Genomic DNA, 18,710 nt, shown 5'->3' on the forward strand with positions numbered 1-18,710 from the left:
TATCAAAATATATGGATGGTCATGTGTAGTTGTTTTTGTTAATGATTAGTACTGGTGCCTGTCGTTAGGTTAAAACAATGGATATATTGTACAGAGAAGAAAGGACATTTATAGAAGATCAGATTGCCAATTTTGGTTTTTAGCCAAATTCAATTTCACTGGGTTGTTAATAACTTGATTGGAGGTAACTGTTGTTTATTTCGGGAACCTGTGAATTTTATATGGTCACAAAATGGGTTAATGTATATATAGCTCAGACTGAAAAAACACGATGCTGCAGATCTGAGGGATAATTTTTCCATTTTGATTTAAACGTTTTCTTGTACACAGTGGTATTTTATGAAGCCCCTGAACTTATGAACCCATGCCCGTCTACATGGTTGGTTTAACATGTGCCATGTTTGATTGTTCTTCTGAATGACCACTAATATTATTTTGTGTACATAATTCACAATATTCTATTTTGAAATCCAGCATAACATTTCATTTCAGTCTGGGGATTTAGTCCTCTAGGAAGGACAGAGACTTAAATTTTCAAAGCTTCACAGTGCTATTCACGTATCTAATAGAAATAGCCAATTGAAAATAACCGCTGTGGTTTCTCCTGGGAACCTAGCTGTGCTTTGTCTCACAGTGTCCATTTTCTGACACATAATGCAATCAACATTAATCTCAAGCTTATTAACTTTCTGAACCAGCCTTTAGGGGTGACTATTTTTATAAGAATACACTCTGCTGCTGCTACTGTTGCTAAGTCGCTTCAGTCGTGTCCAACTCTGTGTGACCCCATAGACGGCAGTCCACCAGGCTCCCCTGTCCTGGGATTCTCCAGGCAATAACACTGGAGTGGGTTGCCATTTCCTTCTCCAATGCATAAAAGTGAAAAGTGAAAGTGAAGTCGCTCAGTCATGTCTGACTCGTAGCGACCCCATGGACTACAGCCTACCAGGCTCCTCCATCCATGGGATTTTCTAGGCAAGAGTACTGGAGTGGCTTGCCATTGACTTCTCTGAAGAATACACTCTAAAAGTTCCTAAAGAAGCAGTGAGACACTGCCTGTTACTAATGTCATACACCTGCTGCTGTTATGAATTACTTTGCTTCAATCAATGAACTTCAGATCAAACTGTTTCTTTAAGTATGAAGAATAAACTTTTAAAATAATATGTATTCCAAGTTATGAGTCTACTAACCTGAAAATACAATATTATTTTTTACTAAAATAAAGACACTTACCTGCTTTTTTTAAGCAGAAAATATCAAGCATAATTTAGGTCTTCTAACAATTAGAGTCATTTTTACAATCATCAGTTTTAAGCTTGGCTTTAGTATGGTTGCTTCTCTATTTCCTCTCTTACTATTATTTAGTTATTAAACAAAAATTTAGTTTGTCAGTGAAGTGCTGAGCACATGAGAAGTTTTAAAAAATATTTATGGAATTAACACACAAATTCTCAGATGAAGCTCTTACTAATGTAATGTGGACAGAGAGGTAAGATACCCAAGTGTGGAAAGTGCACACTCATTTTATCTGACGTTGACTCAATGGTCTGGCCAGTAGACAAGACACATGAATCTTAGAATACTAGGCATTTCAGTCAATCAGAACTTTATCCATTTACTATCAGGTTCTCAGATTTGTTAGATGTTGAATTTACCAAAGATTGATCACTGAATATATCAGATGTTATTATCAATGAGAAATGACACGTGGAAATAATACATAGTGCTCTTGGGCAATCCTACTACATTAACAAGTATATGAAAAGTGAAAGTCGCTCAGTCGTGTTCCACTCTTTGTGACCCCATGGACTGTATAGTCAGTCCATGGAATTTCCCAGGCCAGAACACTGGAGTGGGTAACCTTTCCCTTCTCCAGGGGATCTTCCCAACCCAGGGATCAAACCCAGGTCTCCCACATTGCAGGTGGATTCTTTACCAGCTGAGCCACCAGGGAAGCCCAAGAATACTGGAGCAGATAACCTAACCCTTCTCCAGAGACTCTTCCCAACCCAGGAATAGAACCTGGGTCTCCTGCATTGCAGGTGGATTCTTTACCAACTGAGCTGTGCTTTGCCTTAAATGAATTTTATATTTAGCTATTGATTTAGCTATAAAGAAAAGTCACACATCAACTTTACAATTTGCTGTCTTTCCATGTGTAAGGCCAGAATCAATAGTATGCAATGGTACCCTGAGAGGATAATGTGGTATATAAGTTGAAAACTGCCATTAGTGAGCATCCTTTGGGAACTCTCTGACTTTCTTTATATATTCCCAAACAATTCTCTGTTTTTACTCATACTGATATCTGCAGGGCTGAAAATATTACCTTGTCTCTGTAATATCTATGTTACAGAGGACTTCAATGTATCTCTAATACTCCTTTGTTTTCACGTACATGAAGACTATTCCTAGACCCTAGTGATGTTAATTTGATTAAGTCAGTGATAAATCAGAAAACAGTGACCAAAAAACAAGTCAAAAAAGCAATGTGGTTAGATAATTAATTTTAGAAAACATTTGTGTACCGAAGCAATACTCTTTTCATCTAGATTGTTGGAGTCCCTATGAAAATATAATTTAATTAGAACAATTATATTTCTATATTTTTATTCATTCTCTTGTAGTTTTGGTACATTTATTCTTTAATAAAGTTTTTAAAAACTGAATTGATACCAAAGTACTAAAAATTGTTCTGAATTTTAACCTACAATATTGGTTTTGATAATCTTAATTTTCCTCATGATTTTTCTTGAAATTTCTCAATAAACTGGCAGATTACTTAGAAATGGTCATAACTATTTTGATATTTTTAATGCATCTCCAATAAAATTCATTTTATGAACAGTAGTATAGACTTATTCTCTGGAGAATAATGTAATCTCTAGTTCATGACTGTCTTGGGTTTAGATGGCATCTGTCTAAAAGTTGGGATGTGCACTGCTTATCCTGAAGTTAGGATCTTCAGCCCACCTGGATCTGAGGAGGTATTCTGTGGTTTTTAACAATCATTTCACTGTACAGTTTTAAAAAATTTGTGCTGCATTCTGTGTATGTGTGCTGAGTAGCAATGTTCTTATTAAGTCCTAAATTCAACAGCAAAAAAATGAAAGTTGAGAAAAAAGCAGCATCAATTTTCTGCATTTTAAAGAATGTTGAAAATAACAGAGGCTACAAGCTCTCTGATGGCTGGTTCCCACTGCTCATCATTCCTAGTCTCTATCCCAACCCTAGATTGTTTTAAGCACAACCCTGCAAACAGGGAGAGCTGAAATGTATTTAAGTTGTGAATTATTGACCTAAAGAAGAAACTATGGATTTTCACTTCCTTGCCTTAAGAGTGAAGAAATGGTGTTTACCAAATCCATGAGAGAAGTCTCAAGAAGTGCCACCACCAGAAATAGGAAGTCAATACTGGTATCTTCAACAATATTGGTATCTTACTACCCAGGTGATTTGTTTTCTTATGCAGCATACTTGTTGATTTATGCATATCTGTTCAGAGGTAAGAGAACTAGATTATGGCTATAAAGTGAATGTGATTTACTTAAAATTTCCTATAACTGTACACTTACCATGTATTTTTTCTAGAACCAGTTGGTTCAATATGATCTGTAATTCATCAAGATGCAATAACTATAAGTACATTTTATTAAAATATATAATAATTTCTTAGAAATGTGTCTCGGTGAGATTATTTAAAAATATTAGTTAATGTATGCAAAGATGACTATGTCATATTTCTTAGTGTTAGAATATTTTTTATGTTACTTAGCATTAGAATGCAACAAGTTCACATCAATTCTATTTCAAATTTTTATAGTTGTATAGATCAAAAATGGCTTTTATAAACATTTTGGTAGGAATGACAGTATTTTTTAATATAAATATCACTCAACTTTTTGAATTCTTTTTCTTTTTAATTTTTATTGGAGGCTAATTATTTTACAATACTATATTGGTTGGTTTTGCCATACATTGACATGAATCTGCCCCGGGTGTACATGAGTTCCCCTTCCTGAACCCCCCTCCCACCTCCCTCCTCCCCTTATCCTCCCTCTGGGTCATCCCCTCATACCAGCCCCGAGCATCCTGTAACATGCATCGACCCTGAACTGGCAATTTGTTTCACATATGATAATATACATGTTTCAATGCCATTCTCCCAAATCAACCCACCCTCATCCTCTCCCACAGAGTCCCAAAGACTGTTCTATACATCTGTGTCTCTTTTGCTGTCTCGTAAGGGTCGGACATGACTGGGCGACTTCACTTTCACACATTGGAGAAGGAAATGGCAACCCACTCCAGTGTTCTTGCTTAGAGAATCCCAGGGACGGGGGAGCCTGGTGGGCTTCCATCTATGGGGTCACACAGAGTCGGACACAAATGAAATGACTTAGCAGCAGCAGCAGCAGCATACAGGGTTATCATTTGCATCATTCTAAATTCCATATATATGCATTAGTATACTGTATTGGTGTTTTTCTTTCTGGCTTACTTCACTCTGTATAATAGGCTCTAGTTTCATCCACCTCATTAAAACTGATTCAAATGAATTCTTTTTAATGGCTGAAAAAATACTCCATTGTGTATATGTACCAAAGCTTTCTTATCCATTCATCTGCAGATGGACATCTAGGTTGCTTCCATGTCCTGGCTATTATAAACAGTGCTGCGATGAACATTGGAGTACATGGGTCTCTTTCAATTCTGGTTTCCTCGGTGTGTATGCCCAGGAGTGCAATTGCTGGATCATATGGAAGTTCTATTTCCAGTTTTTTGAGGAATCTCCACACTGTTCTACAAAGTGGCTGTACTAGTTTGCATTCCCACCAACAGTGTAAGAGGGTTCCCTTTTCTCCACACCCTCTCCAGCATTTATTGCATGTAGACTTTTGGATAGCAGCCATTCTGACTGGTGTGAAATGGTATCTCATTGTGGTTTTGATTTGCATTTCTCTGATTATGAGGGATGTTGAGCATTTTTTCATGTGTTTGTTAGCCATCTGTATGTCTTCTTTGGAGAAATGTCTGTTTAGTTCTTTGGCCCATTTTTGATTGGGTCATTTATTTTTCTGGAATTGAGCTGCAGGAGCTGCTTATATATTTTGGAGATTAATCCTTTATCAGTTGCTTCATTTGCTATTATTTTCTCCCATTCTGAAGGCTGTCTTTTCACCTTGCTTAGAGTTTCCTTTGCTGTGCAGAAGCTTTTGATTTTAATTAGGTCCCATTTGTTTATTTTTGCTTTTATTTCCAATATTCTGGGAGGTAAGTCTTGGAGGATCCTGCTGTGATTTATGTCGGAGAGTGTTTTGCCTACATTCTCCTCTAGGAGTTTTATAGAATCTGGTCTTACATTTAGCTCTCTAATCCATTTTGAGTTTATTTTTGTGTATGGTGTTAGGAAGTGTTCTAGTTTCATTCTTTCACAAGTGGCTGACCAGTTTTCCCATAACCACTTGTTAAAGAGACTGTCTTTTCTCCATTTTATATTCTTGCCTCCTTTGTCAAAGATAAGGTGTCCATAGGTGCATGGATTTATCTCTGGGCTTTCTATTTTGTTCCATTGATCTATATTTCTGTCTTTATGCCAGTACCATACTGTCTTGATGACTATGGCTTTGTAGTAGAGCCTGAAGTCCGGCAGGTTGATTCCCCCAGTTCCATTCTTCTTCCTCAAGATTGCTTTGGCTATTCGAGGTTTTTTGCATTTCCATACAAATTGTGAGATTATTTGTTCTAGTTCTGTGAAAAATATCATTGGTAGCTTGATAGGGATTGCATTGAATGTATAAATTACTTTGGGTAGTATACTCATTTTCACAATATTTATTCTTCCAATCCACGAACACGGTATATTTCTCCATCTATTAGTGTCCTCTTTGATTACTTTCACTAGTGTTTTATAGTTTTCTATGTACAAGTCTTTTGTTTCCTTAGGTAGATATATTCCTAAGTATTTAATTCTTTTCGTTGCAACCGTGAATGGAATAATTTCCTTAATTTCTCTTTCTATTTTCTCATTATTAGTGTATAGGAATGCAAGGGATTTCTGTGTGTTGATTTTATATCCTGCAACTTTACTGTATTCATTGATTAGCTCTAGTAGTTTTCTGGTAGAGTCTTTAGGGTTTTCTGTGTAGAGGATCATGTCATCAACGAACAGTGAAAGTTTTACTTCTTCTTTTCCAATTTGTATTCCTTTTATGTCTTTTTCTGCTCTGATTGCTGTAGCCAAAACTTCCAGAACTATGTTGAATAGTAGTGGTGAGAGTGGGCACCCTTGTCTTGTTCTTGACTTTAGGGGAAATGCTTTCACTGTTGAGGATAATGTTTGCTGTGGGTTTGTCATATATAGCTTTTATTATGTTGAGATATGTCCCTTCTAGTCCCACTTTCTGGAGGGTTTTTATCATAAATGGATGTTGAATTTTGTCAAAGGCTTTCTCTGAATCTATTGAGATAATCATATGATTTTTATTTTTCAGTTTGTTAATGTGGTATATTACGTTGATTGATTTGCAGATATTGAAGAATCCTTGCATTCCTGGGATAAAGCCCACTTGGTCATGATGTATGATCTTCTTAATGTGTTGTTGGGTTCTGATTGCTAGAATTTTGTTAAGGATTTTTGCATCTATGTTCATCAGTGATATTGGCCTGTAGTTTTCTTTTTTTGTGGGGTCTTTACCGGGTTTTGGGATTAGGGTGATGGTGGCCTCATAGAATGAGTTTGGAAGTTTCCCTTCCTCAGCAATTTTCTGGAAGAGTTTGAGTAGAATAGGTGTTAGCTGTTCTCTAAATTTTTGGTAGAATTCAACTGTGAAGCCGTCTGGACCTGGGCTTTTGTTTGCTGGGAGATTTTTGATTACAGTTTCAATTTCCGTGCTTGTGATGGGTTTGTTCAGATTTTCTATTTCTTCCTGGTTCAGTTTTGGAAAGTTGTACTTTTCTAGGAATTTGTCCATTTCTTCCAGGTTATTCATTTTATTGCCATATAATTGCTGATAGTATTCTCTAATAATCCTTTGTATTTCTGTGTTGTCGGTTGTGATCTCTCCATTTTCATTTCTAATTTTATTGATTTGGTTCTTCTCCCTTTGTTTCTTGATGAGTCTGGCTAGTGGTTTGTCAATTTTATTTACCTTCTCAAAGAACCAGCTTTTGGCTTTGTTGATTTTTGCTATGGTCTCTTTTGTTTCTTTTGCATTTATCTCTGCCCTAATTTTTATGATTTCTTTCCTTCTACTGACCCTGGGGTTCTTCATTTCTTCCTTTTCTAGTTGCTTTAGATGTAGAGTTAGGTTATTTAGTTGACTTTTTTCTTGTTTCTTGAGGTGTGCCTGTATTGCTATGAACTTCCCCCTTAGCACTGCTTTTACAGTGTCCCAGAGGTTTTGGGTTGTTGTGTTTTCATTTTCATTCATTTCTATGCATATTTTGATTTCTCTTTTGATTTCTTCTATGATTTGTTCATTATTCAGCAGCGTGTTGTTCAGCCTCCATATGCTGGCATTTTTAACAGTTATTCTCCTGTAACTGAGATCTAATCTTACTGCATTGTGGTCAGAAAAGATGCTTGGAATGATTTCAATTTTTCTGAATTTACCAAGGCTAGATTTATGGCCCAGGATGTGATCTATCCTGGAAAAGGTTCCATGTGCGCTTGAGAAAAAGGTGAAATTCATTGTTTTGGAGTGAAATGTCCTATAGAGATCTATTAGGTCTAACTGGTCTATTGTATCATTTAAAGTTTGTGTTTCCTTCTTAATTTTCTATTTAGTTGATCTATCCATAGATGTAAGTGGGGTATTAAAATCTCCCACTATTATTGCATTGTTGTTAATTTCCCCTTTCATACTTCTTAGTAATTGTCTTACATATTGCGGTGCTCCTATGTTGGGTGCATAAATATTTAGAATTGTTATATCTTCTTCTTGGATTGATCCTTTCATAATTATGTAGTTTCCTTCTTTGTCTCTTTTCACAGCCTTTGTTTTAAAGTCTATTTTATCTGATATGAGTATTGCTACTCCTGCTTTCTTTTGGTCTCTATCTGCATGGAATATCTTTTTCCAGCCCTTCACTTTCAATCTGTATGTGTCCCTCATTTTGAGGTGGGTCTCTTGTAGACAACATATATGGGGGTCTTGTTTTTGTATCCATTCAGGCAGCCTTTGTCTTTTGGTTGGGGCATTCAACCCATTTACGTTTAAGGTGATTATTGATAAGTATGATCCCGTTGCCATTTTCTTTATTGCTTTGGGTTCGAGTTTATACACCCTTTCTGTGTTTCCTGACTAGAGAAGATCCTTTAGCATTTGTTGAAGAGCTGGTTTGGTGATGCTAAATTCTCTCAGTTTTGCTTGTCTGTAAAGCTTTTGATTTCTCCTTTAAGTATGTCTTGCCATCCCCTCCTGGCCTGAAGAGTTTCTGTTGAAAGATCAGCTGTTATCCTTATGGGAATCCCCTTGTGTGTTATTTGCTGCTTTTCCCTTGCTGCTTTTAATATTTGTTCTTTGTGTTTGATCTTTGTTAATTTAATTAATATGTGTCTTGGAGTATTTCGCCTTGGGTTTATCCTGTTGGGGACTCTCTGGGTTTCTTGGACTTGGGTGATTATTTCTTTCCCCATTTTAGGGAAGTTTTCAACTATTATCTCCTCAAGTATTCTCTCATGGTCTTTCTTTTTGTCTTCTTCTTCTGGGACTCCTATGATTCAAATGTTGGAGCGTTTAACATTGTCCCAGAGGTCTCTAATATTGTCCTCATTTCTTTTAATTCGTTTTTCTTTTTTCCTCTCTGTTTCATTTATTTCTACAATTCTATCTTCTAGCTCGCTTATCCTGTCTTCTGCCTCTGTTATTCTACTGTTTGTTCCCTCCAGAGTGTTTCCGATCTCATCTATTGCATTATTCATTGTATACTGACTCTTTTTTATTTCCTCTAAGTCCTTATTGTCTGCACCGCCGGGGCCGGCATCTCTCACGGGCGCAGGAGGGCTGAGAGGAGCTACTCCACGTTCAAGGTCAGGAGGGGCAGCCTTAAGGAGATACCCCTCGTCCAAGGTAAGGTACAGCGGCTGCACTTTGCTGGAGCGGCTGTGAAGAGATTTTCCACAACCAAGGTAAGAGAAACCCAAATAAGATGGTAGGTATTGCGAGGGGGCATCAGAGGGAAGACAAACTTAAATCATAATCACAGGAAACTAGTTGATCTGATCACATGGACCACAGCCGAATGTGGTCCACTGGAGAAGGGAATGGCAACCCACTTCAGTATACTTGCCTTGAGAACCCCATGAACATTATCAAAGGGCAAAATGATGGGCTACTGAATGAGGACTTCCCCAGGTCGGTAGGTGCTCAGTATGCTACTGGAGATCAGTGGAGAAGTAACTCTAGAAAGAATAAAGGGACGGAGCAAAAGCAAAACCAATACCCAGTTGTGGATAACACCGGTGATAGAAGCAAGGTCTGGTGCTGTAAAGAGCAATATTGCGTAGGAACCTGGAATGTTAGGTCCATGAATCAAGGCAAATTGGAAGTGGTCAAACAGGAGATGGCAAGAGTGAACATAGACATTCTAGGAATCAGTGAACTAAAATGGACTGGAATGGGTGAATTTAACTCAGATGACCATTATATCTACTACTGTGGGCAGGAATCCCTTAGAAGAAATGGAGTAGCCATCATGGTCAACAAAAGAGTCCGAAATGCAGTACTTGGATGCAATCTCAAAAACGACAGAATGATTTCTGTTCGTTTCCAAGGCAAACCATTCAATATTACAGTAATCCAGGCCTATGCCCCAACCAGTAATGCTGAAGAAGCCAAAGTTGAACAGTTCTATGAAGACCTACAAGACCTTTTAGAACTAACACCCAAAAAAGATGTCCTTTTCATTAAAGGGGACTGGAATGCAAAAGTAGGAAGTCAAGAAACACCTGGAGTAACAGGCAAATTTGGCCTTGGAGCACGGAATGAAGCAGGGCAAAGGCTAATAGAGTTTTGCCAAGAGAACGCACTGGTCATAGCAAACACCCTCTTCCAACAACACAAGAGAAGACTCTACACATGGACATCACCAGATGGTCAACACTGAAATCAGATTGATTATATTCTTTGCAGCCAAAGATGGAGAAGCTGTATACAGTTAGCAAAAACAAGACTAGGAGCTGACTGTGGCTCAGATCATGAACTCCTTATTGCCAAATTCAGACTTAAATGGAAGAAAGTAGGAAAAACCACTAGACCATTCAGATATGACCTCAATCAAATCCCTTATGATTATACAGTGGAAATGAGAAATAGATTTAAGGGACTAGATCTGATTGATAGAGTGCCTGATGAACTCTGGACGGAGGTTCGTGACATTGTACAGGAGACAGGGACCAAGACCATCCCCAAGGAAAAGAAATGCAAAAAAGCAAAATGGCTGTCTGAGGAGGCCTTACAAATAGCTGTGAAAAGAAAAGAAGCGAAAAGCAAAGGAGGAAAGGAAAGATATAAGCATCTGAATGCAGAGTTCCAAAGAAGAGCAAGGAGAGATAAGAAAGCCTTCCTCAGTGATCAATGCAAAGAAATAGAGGAAAACAACAGAATAGGAAAAACAAGAGATCTCTTCAAGAAAACTAGAGATTCCAAGGGAACATTTCATGCAAAGATTGGCTCGATAAAGGACAGAAATGGTATGGAACTAACAGAAGTAGAAGATATTAAGAAGAGGTGGCAAGAATACACAGAAGAACTGTACAAAAAAGATCTTCACGACCAAGATAGTCACGATAACATGATCACTGACCTAGAGTGAGACATCTTGGAATGTGAAGTCAAGTGGGCCTTAGGAAGCATCACTACGAACAAAGCTAGTGGAGGTGATGGAATTCCAGTTGAGCTATTTCAAATCTTGAAAGATGATGCTGTGAAAGTGCTGCACTCAATATGCCAGCAAATTTGGAAAACTGAGCAGTGGCCACAGGACTGGAAAAGGTCAGTCTTCATTCCAATCCCAAAGAAAGGTAATGCCAAAGAATGCTCAAACTACCGCACAATTGCACTCATCTCACACACTAGTAAAGTCATGCTCAAAATTCTCCAAGCCAAGCTTCAGCAATATGTGAACTGTGAACTCCCAGATGTTCAAGCAGGTTTTAGAAAAGGCAGAGGCACCAGAGATCAAATTGCCAACATCTGCTGGATCATGGAGAAACCAGAGAGTTCCAGAAGAGCATCTATTTCTGCTTCATTGACTATGCCAAAGCCTTTGACTGTGTGGATCACAATAAACTGTGGAACATTCTGAAAGAGATGGGAATACCAGACCACCTGACCAGCCTCTTGAGAAACCTGTATGCAGGTCAGGAAGCAACAGTCAGAACTGGACATGGAACAACAGACTGGTTCCAAATAGGAAAAGGTGTACGTCAAGGTTGTATATTGTCACCCTGCTTATTTAACTTATATGCAGAGTACATCATGAGGAACGCTGGGTTGGAAGAAGCACAAGCTGGAATCAAGATTGCTGGGAGAAATATCAATAATCTCAGATATGCTGATGACACTACCCTTATGGCAGAATGTGAAGAGAAACTCAAAAGCCTCTTGATGAAAGTAAAAGAGGAGAGTGAAAAGGTTGGCTTGAAGCTCAACATTCAGAAAACTAAGATCATGGCATCTGGTCCCATCACTTCATGGGAAATAGATGGAAAAACAGTGGAAACAGTGTCAGACTTTATTTTTTGGGGCTCCAAAATAACTGCAGATGCTGATTGCAGCCATGAAATTAAAAGACGCTTACTCTTGGAAGGAAAGTTATGACCAACCTTGATAATATATTAAAAAGCAGAGACATTACTTTGCCAACCAAGGTCCATCTAGTCAAGGCTATGGTTTTTCCCTTGGTCATGTATGGATGTGAGAGTTGGACTGTGAAGAAAGCTGATCACCGAAGAATTGATGCTTTTGAACTGTGGTGTTGGAGAACTCTTGAGAGTCCCTTGTACCGCAAGGAGATCCAACCAGTCCATTCTAAAGGAGATCGATCCTGGGTGTTCATTGGAAGGACTGATGCTAAAGCTGAAACTGCAATACTTTGGCCACCTCATGCGACGAGTTGACTCACTGGAAAAGACTCTGACGCTGGGAAGGTTGGGGGCGGGAGGAGAAGGGGACGACGGAGAATGAGATGGCTGGATGGCATCACCGACTCTGTGGACATGAGTTTGGGTGAACTCTGGGAGTTGGTGATGGCCAGGGAGGCCTGGCGTGCTGTGATTCATGGGGTCGCAGAGAGTCGGACACGACTGAGCAATTGAACTGAACTGAACTGAACTGAAGTCCTTATTAAACCTTTCTTCCATCTTCTCAATCCTTTTCTCCATGTTATTTATCTGTAACTCCATTTTGCTTTCAAGATTTTGAATCGTGAAAAAATTTGAAATTCTTTATCAGGTAGATTCCCTGTATTTCTTCTTTTGTTTGTGTTGGTGGGCATTTATCTTGTTCCTTTACTTGCTCGATATTTCTCTGCCTCTTCCTCTTGCTTATATTGCTTTGCTTGGGGTGGCCTTTCCCTCTTATGGCCGTGTGTGGAGTTCTCTTTATTATGTAGTTTCCTCGCTGTGTGTGGTGTTGGATGGGTGACTTGTCAAGGTTCCCTGGTTAGGGAAGCTTGTGTCGGTGTTCTTGTGGGTGGAGCTGGAGTTCTTCTCTCTAGAGTGCAATGAAGTGTCCAGTAATGAGTTATGAGATGTCAGTGGGTTTGGAGTGACTTTGGGGAGCCTGTATATTGAAGCTCAGGGCTTTTTTCCTGTATTGCTGAAGAATTTGCATGGCATGTCTTGCTCTGGAACTTGCTGACCCTTGGGTGGTTCTTGGTTTTAGTGTAGGTATGGAGGCGTTTGATGAGCTCCTATCAATTAATGTTCCCTGGAGTCAGGAGTTCTCTGGTGTTCTCAGGATTCGAGCTTAAGCCTCTTGCCTCTGGTTTTTGGTCTTATTCTTGGAGTAGTCTCTAGACTTCTCTATCTGTCATTTCCAAGATGATTCCCTCTGTTTTAGCTTCTGTTTGCTGGTCTCTTCAGTGTGTAATTTCCACCCTGACACTAGGGGGCGGGTGGACACTTTAAGGCTCAGTTGTTCAGTCCTGTTCTGGGAAGGGAGGAACGCTGCAGACAAATATCTCTGGCATCTGTGGGGAGTGCTCGCAGCGTCTCGGCCACACTGGGTCTGCCCCCACTCACAGCACGTGTGCTGTCCCAGTCTACACTGCACAGGCTCTAGGTTGCTCTGTTGGGAACTGTCCGAGGCCAGCGCTGGGTTGTATGCACTTCCCAGGTCTGAGCGGCTCAAGTTCAGGTTCTCGGGTAGTCCACAAAGGCACAGACTTGGTTGGGTCGTTTTGTGCCTTCCCCGATCCGAGCAGCTCAGGTGACCAGGTGTTTGGCAAGCGCGGTCGCTGCGACTTATCGCCTCCCCAGTCCCTGCCACTCGGTTTTCTGGGTGTACAACTGGCGCACCTTCTCAGGCGGATATCGACTGGCCCATGCCCAAGAAGTCTTGATTAGCAACGAAGCCTGCCTGCAGTTTGGTATCAGATGCCTTTCTGGGGCCGCGGTTGCCCCCTCCAGCTCTTGGCTGCCGTCCCTTGCCTGTCTTGGTGGGGGGATGGGGGATGGGCCAACCGCATCTGGCTCGTTCTGCTCAGTCCTTTGTTCTGTAAGTGGGGCTGGCCGAGTCTTAGTTTAGAGCTTTCCACCTTTTCGTGGGGAAGCTATCCCAGTCTGCTTTGCTATCCCCAGTTCTCTCAGATTGTTCTCGCAGCAGTCAAGCCCAGTCCTGTCTCTAAGCAGTTCAGCCGGCTCCTCCCTGCCCAGCCCCCGCTGCTAATGGCGTATGCAGGTGTCTGCACTGCTTCTCCTCTGGGAGTTACCATTTGGCGGGTAATCTGTGGGTTTTAATTATTTCTTTCTTTCCCCTCCCGGTTATGTGGCCCTCTGAGGTTCCAAGGCTCACCACAGACTTGCCAATGAGAGTGTTTCCTGGTGTTTGGAAACTTCTCTCTTTTTAAAAGCCTCCCTTCCCGGGACGGAGCTCTGTCCTTACCTCTTTTGTCTCTCTTTTTATCTTTTATGTTTTTTCTACCTCCTTTTGAAGACAATGGGCTGCTTTTCTGGGTGCCTGATGTCCTCTGCCAGCATTCAGAAGTTGTTTTGTGGACTTTACTCCATGTTCAAATGTTCTTTTGATGAATTTGTAGGGGAGAGAGTGGTCTCGCTGTTCTATTCCTCCGCCATCTTGTTCCTCCCCCTTGAATTCTTTTTATAAGTAAAAATAACATTATTATCAAAAATTGTTGTTAATTATCTATTTTCTCATAGCTCAATTAAGTCCTCCTTCAATTTTGTCAAATCTAAACATTTGAAAAACACTGACCAAAAGAATTTATTACCTCATGGTCAAAATCATTTACTTTCTTCATTTCTGGGAAATATATTAGGAATACTAATTATATTCCTGAAACTCCAATACTTTGGCCACCTCATGCGACGAGTTGACTCACTGGAAAAGAGTCTGATGCTAGGAGGGATTGGGGGTGGGAGGAGACGGGGACGACAGAGAATGAGATGACTGGATGGCATCACTGACTCAATGGACATGAGTTAGAGTGAACTCCGGGAGTTGGTGATGGACAGGGAGGCCTGGCGTGCTGTGATTCATGGGGTCTCAGAAAGTCGGACACGACTGAGCGACTGAACTGAACTGAACTGAATTATATCAGGAATCATATGAAATTGCTATAATTATAGGTCAAAAGTGATTGAACACAGAAATTTCATACAATTTAACCTATATCTTAACCTTTCACTCCTTGTCACAGCCTTATGGATAGGTCCTGTTGATATTCCATTTTAAAGACAAAAACTGAAGTACAGAGAGGGTAAGTCATTTGCTTGATATTTCTTGGCGAGAAAGAAATAAACAGGTCATCTACTCTGGTTTGTTCTCTTATCAATGAATTAAAAGTTGCTCCTCAGTGTACTCAGAAATATTTGGAAAATAAAAGCATTCTCAATTTCAATACATACTTACCAATATAATAATTTTTGATAAAAGGTTTTTATCTTGCCATGTGCTTTAAATAGACTTTAAGAAACTTTGGAGTGCAGATTTAGCTAAATTTGATTACCAAGCAATTTAATTAGTAAAGTCAGTTCTCATTGTCAAAGTAAAAAGCCACTATCATGGAAAGCCTAACTTAATTTTTCTAGTCAAATAAGTATGTCAATACTTATTTTGAAAAGTATTTCAAAACCACTGAAAAATATAGTGTATAACATATAAGATAGCATCCTCTTAAGACAAGATTAATTCATACAATTTTATAGTTCATAAAATAAAATTATAAAGCAATATACTATTTCTTATTAGTTATTTTTAATAATGCAATGTATCACACAGTTCAGATCATAACTAATTTATTTACCTAGAAATATTTCCTTGTTAAATCTACGTATACATGTATCAAACTCTGATGCTTGGTCATTTGAATAAATAAAGAATGTGTAAAACCAGAAGGAACTCCATTAATTTTACTAGCTATCATGATCAAACAAACTTATCCTGTATCTAAACAGAGAAACTTCTCTATAGCCAACACTAACAAGTCTGGCTAGCATTTACTTTTACTTTTTATTAATAGAAGGTAGAAAATATAGTCATTTCATAAGATGAAATAAGAGGAGAATTAAATAACTCACAAGATGACTTGACTTGATAAAATAGGTTTTAACTACTTTGAATAATACATACCAAATCTGAAAGAAAGCATAAAGATTTTTGCCCATGAGTTTTATCCAGTGTATCTTGACAATTTTGATAATCTCAAAAAATATTCCAATTATGTTAAAAATATTCCAATTATGATCTACTTCATTAAGCTAGAGTGCTCCAACTCTTCAAAGTTTTTTTTTTTCTTTTTTAGCTAATGATGTTTCCCAAGGATGAGTCTTAAGAATAGCTGAAAAGAACAGATTATATTTAAATACACGAAGGAAAAAAAAACTATTTTTGTTTTTTAATGTTTCTTAAGTATGTTATTTGCTTTGCTCTTCTGGAACTACCATAAAAATTGATGCTTTCTTTCACAATATGAAAAGCTGGAAGAAATGAAATCTTTAAGCAACAATTATCAATACTGATGCATTTTAAACACCAGTTTTTCACTTGTAACACATTATTGAGCTGAGACGTATTAATGTCATAGGCATTAGTTTCTGGAAAAATTCCCCTGTCAGTAGTAATGTGTTAACAGAAATATCTGCAAGAACGAAAGAGACATATATCCTGAGGTGGTCTGTATTTCCTTAGCTATCCATTGCTACTGATTTTTTTCCTTACACCAATATTTTGAAGTCACTTTCTTGGATGTCCAGAGAGATTTTTGATATGTGTGCCTTTCTTCTGTGAAGCAGGATAGAAGAGATAGGGAGAGGAAAGTGGAAGGGAGGAAACTGCCTCGAAGTCTTTTCTACAGTCACTCTCAGCTATATCTGTCCAGGAAAGAACACATTATTGCTCCATTATTCCTTTTAAAGTCTTGGCATTATAGTGGTTTGCATACAGAGGTTTAAAAACTGCTCCAGAGAGTATTGTTAAGCTGGTGATTTAAAAAAACTAAAGCTCTCTATTTGTACCCAACGAAGTCTAGAGTCTTCAATAACTGAAAAAACAGATAGATTTGCATGTATGGGAGATCCAACCAGTCCATTCTAAAGGAGATCAGTCCTGGGTGTGCATTGGAAGGACTGATGCTAAAGCTGAAACTCCAATACTTTGGCCACCTCATGCGAAGAGTTGACTCATTGGAAAAGACCCTGATGCTGGGAGGGACTGGGGGCAGGAGGAGAAAGGGATGACAGAGGATGAGATGGCTGGATGGCATCACCGACTCAATGGACATGAGTTTGAGTGAACTCCGGGAGCTGGTGATGGACAGGGAGGCCTGGTATGCTGTGATTCATGGGGTCGCAAAGAGTCGGACACGACTGAGAGACTGAACTGAACTGAATACACACATTTTAGATCATCTGATGGATTATTTTTTTTCATCTGATAGACTATTTTGTCATCATGCAATTGTGTTGTACTTTCCATGTAAATTTGTGTTTCTGGTTTTATTAGACCAAGATATTACCAAATGAGACATATGTGCTGAGTAGAAATTTTAAACATGTGTTTAATATTTAATTACAGTATTTCTCAATCTAGAGTCCATAGACTCTTTGGGATCCACAGAAACATTCTCAACAATCTGTAGGGCTTCAGGTCTGAGAAATTTTGGTTAATGGACTGTCATTAAGAGCTCCGACCATCAGAGTCAATCTCAAATTGCAGTTCCCCACCTTACCAGCTGTGGATCCTTGGGGAAGTTTCCTTCCTTCTTTGAATCCCAGTTTTCTCATCTGTAAAATGACAATGTAAAATGCTCATATCCTCTTAGGTTGAATTAGTTAAGAGAAATACTTCATTTACCCATAAAATCAATAAGTCAAAAATGCTATTTCAGAACAACAGAGACTTATTATTTGGGTTCTGTGTATAATTAAGTCAAAGTAGTGCACACCGCTTCAAAAATATCTGTACTATTTTTGTTAGCCATCAGGACCATTTTTTGTGTGTGCATTTAAAGAATAAGAAACTTTATATTGCTAAAAATTAATCAGTCTGATAGCTAGCATAAAATTGTGGTTTTCTAATAGAAAATATATTCATTTTATAAGTGCAAATAAATTGAGGGTTAACTCTAATGGAAATGAGTTTTAACTACCAATACAACTTTTAATTAAATCAGACTCCCAAGAATTCCAAATTGTGCTTTTTCTACTGATAGGAAATTGTCTTAGCAGAAAATATGGCGCTTGTGCGAGAGGAAAACATCAGTAATCTTTAACAAAATCATTTCAGTGTTTTGTGGCACAAATGGAATATTTTAGCCCTATGGTAAGCACTGTATAATTATAAATTAGACTTACATTTCTTATTGCAGAAATGCCGGAAACAAGTGATAAATAGATTTCCTAGCAATATCCAGATCAAAGCTACTCTTATTTAGACCAACTGGTGCATAATTGGGGCTTCCCTGGTGGCTCAGAGGTTAAAGCGTCTGCCTCTAATGAGGGAGACCCAGGTTCGATCCCTGGGTCGGGAAGATCCCCTGGAGAAGGAAACGGTAACCCACTCCAGTATTCTTGCCTGGAGAATCCCATGGACGGAGAAGCCTGGGAGGCTACAGTCCACGGGGTCGCATAGAGTCGGACACGACTGAGCGACGAAACGGAACGGTGCATAATTAATGATACTTTCATATGCAGCAAGGTTAAGGATGTTGAGAGGAAAACATGAGACACACTGAATCTTTGGGGTTTTCCTCACATCCTCTGTATTATTCAGGTTAGACTACCTACCAAAACAGACTATCCCTAAATCTTAATGTCCTAACACAATAGAGGTTTATTTCTCACTCACGTCCCATCTAACCAAGGAAGCGGTAGACTCCTAGGACATAGATTACTGTCAGGCAGCTTTACCATTTTCTAAGGTCTTAGAGTCTTCCATAGAACTTTTGCAGGCAGACAGCAGACATAGAAAAAATTATTGAGAGTATCTCATTCAAGGGTTTGGGACCCAGCTTAGATAGTA

General features: G+C 38.9%; 1 protein-coding gene across 3 annotated transcripts in view; it reads right to left on the minus strand.

Moving 5' to 3' along the window:
• Window positions 1–10,132: 10,132 nt before the first annotated feature.
• LOC148777546 (uncharacterized) overlaps window positions 10,133–18,710 on the minus strand; it is a 45,190-nt gene continuing 36,612 nt past the window's right edge. For all 3 annotated transcript variants that reach the window (XM_088836838.1, XM_088836836.1, XM_088836837.1), the window contains exons 3-4: window positions 17,419–17,473; window positions 10,133–14,326 (exon numbers count right to left, since the gene is read on the minus strand). In XM_088836838.1, the coding sequence (XP_088692964.1) occupies window positions 14,139–14,326; window positions 17,419–17,473 (243 nt within the window). In that variant the 3' untranslated portion in view covers window positions 10,133–14,138. The remainder of the gene's footprint in view (window positions 14,327–17,418; window positions 17,474–18,710) is intronic.

Source organism: Moschus berezovskii, chromosome 6 (genome assembly GCF_049115385.1).
Source record: "Moschus berezovskii isolate FMDL1 chromosome 6, NW_MosBer_1.0, whole genome shotgun sequence".
In the NCBI taxonomy this organism is placed as follows: domain Eukaryota; kingdom Metazoa; phylum Chordata; class Mammalia; order Artiodactyla; family Moschidae; genus Moschus; species Moschus berezovskii.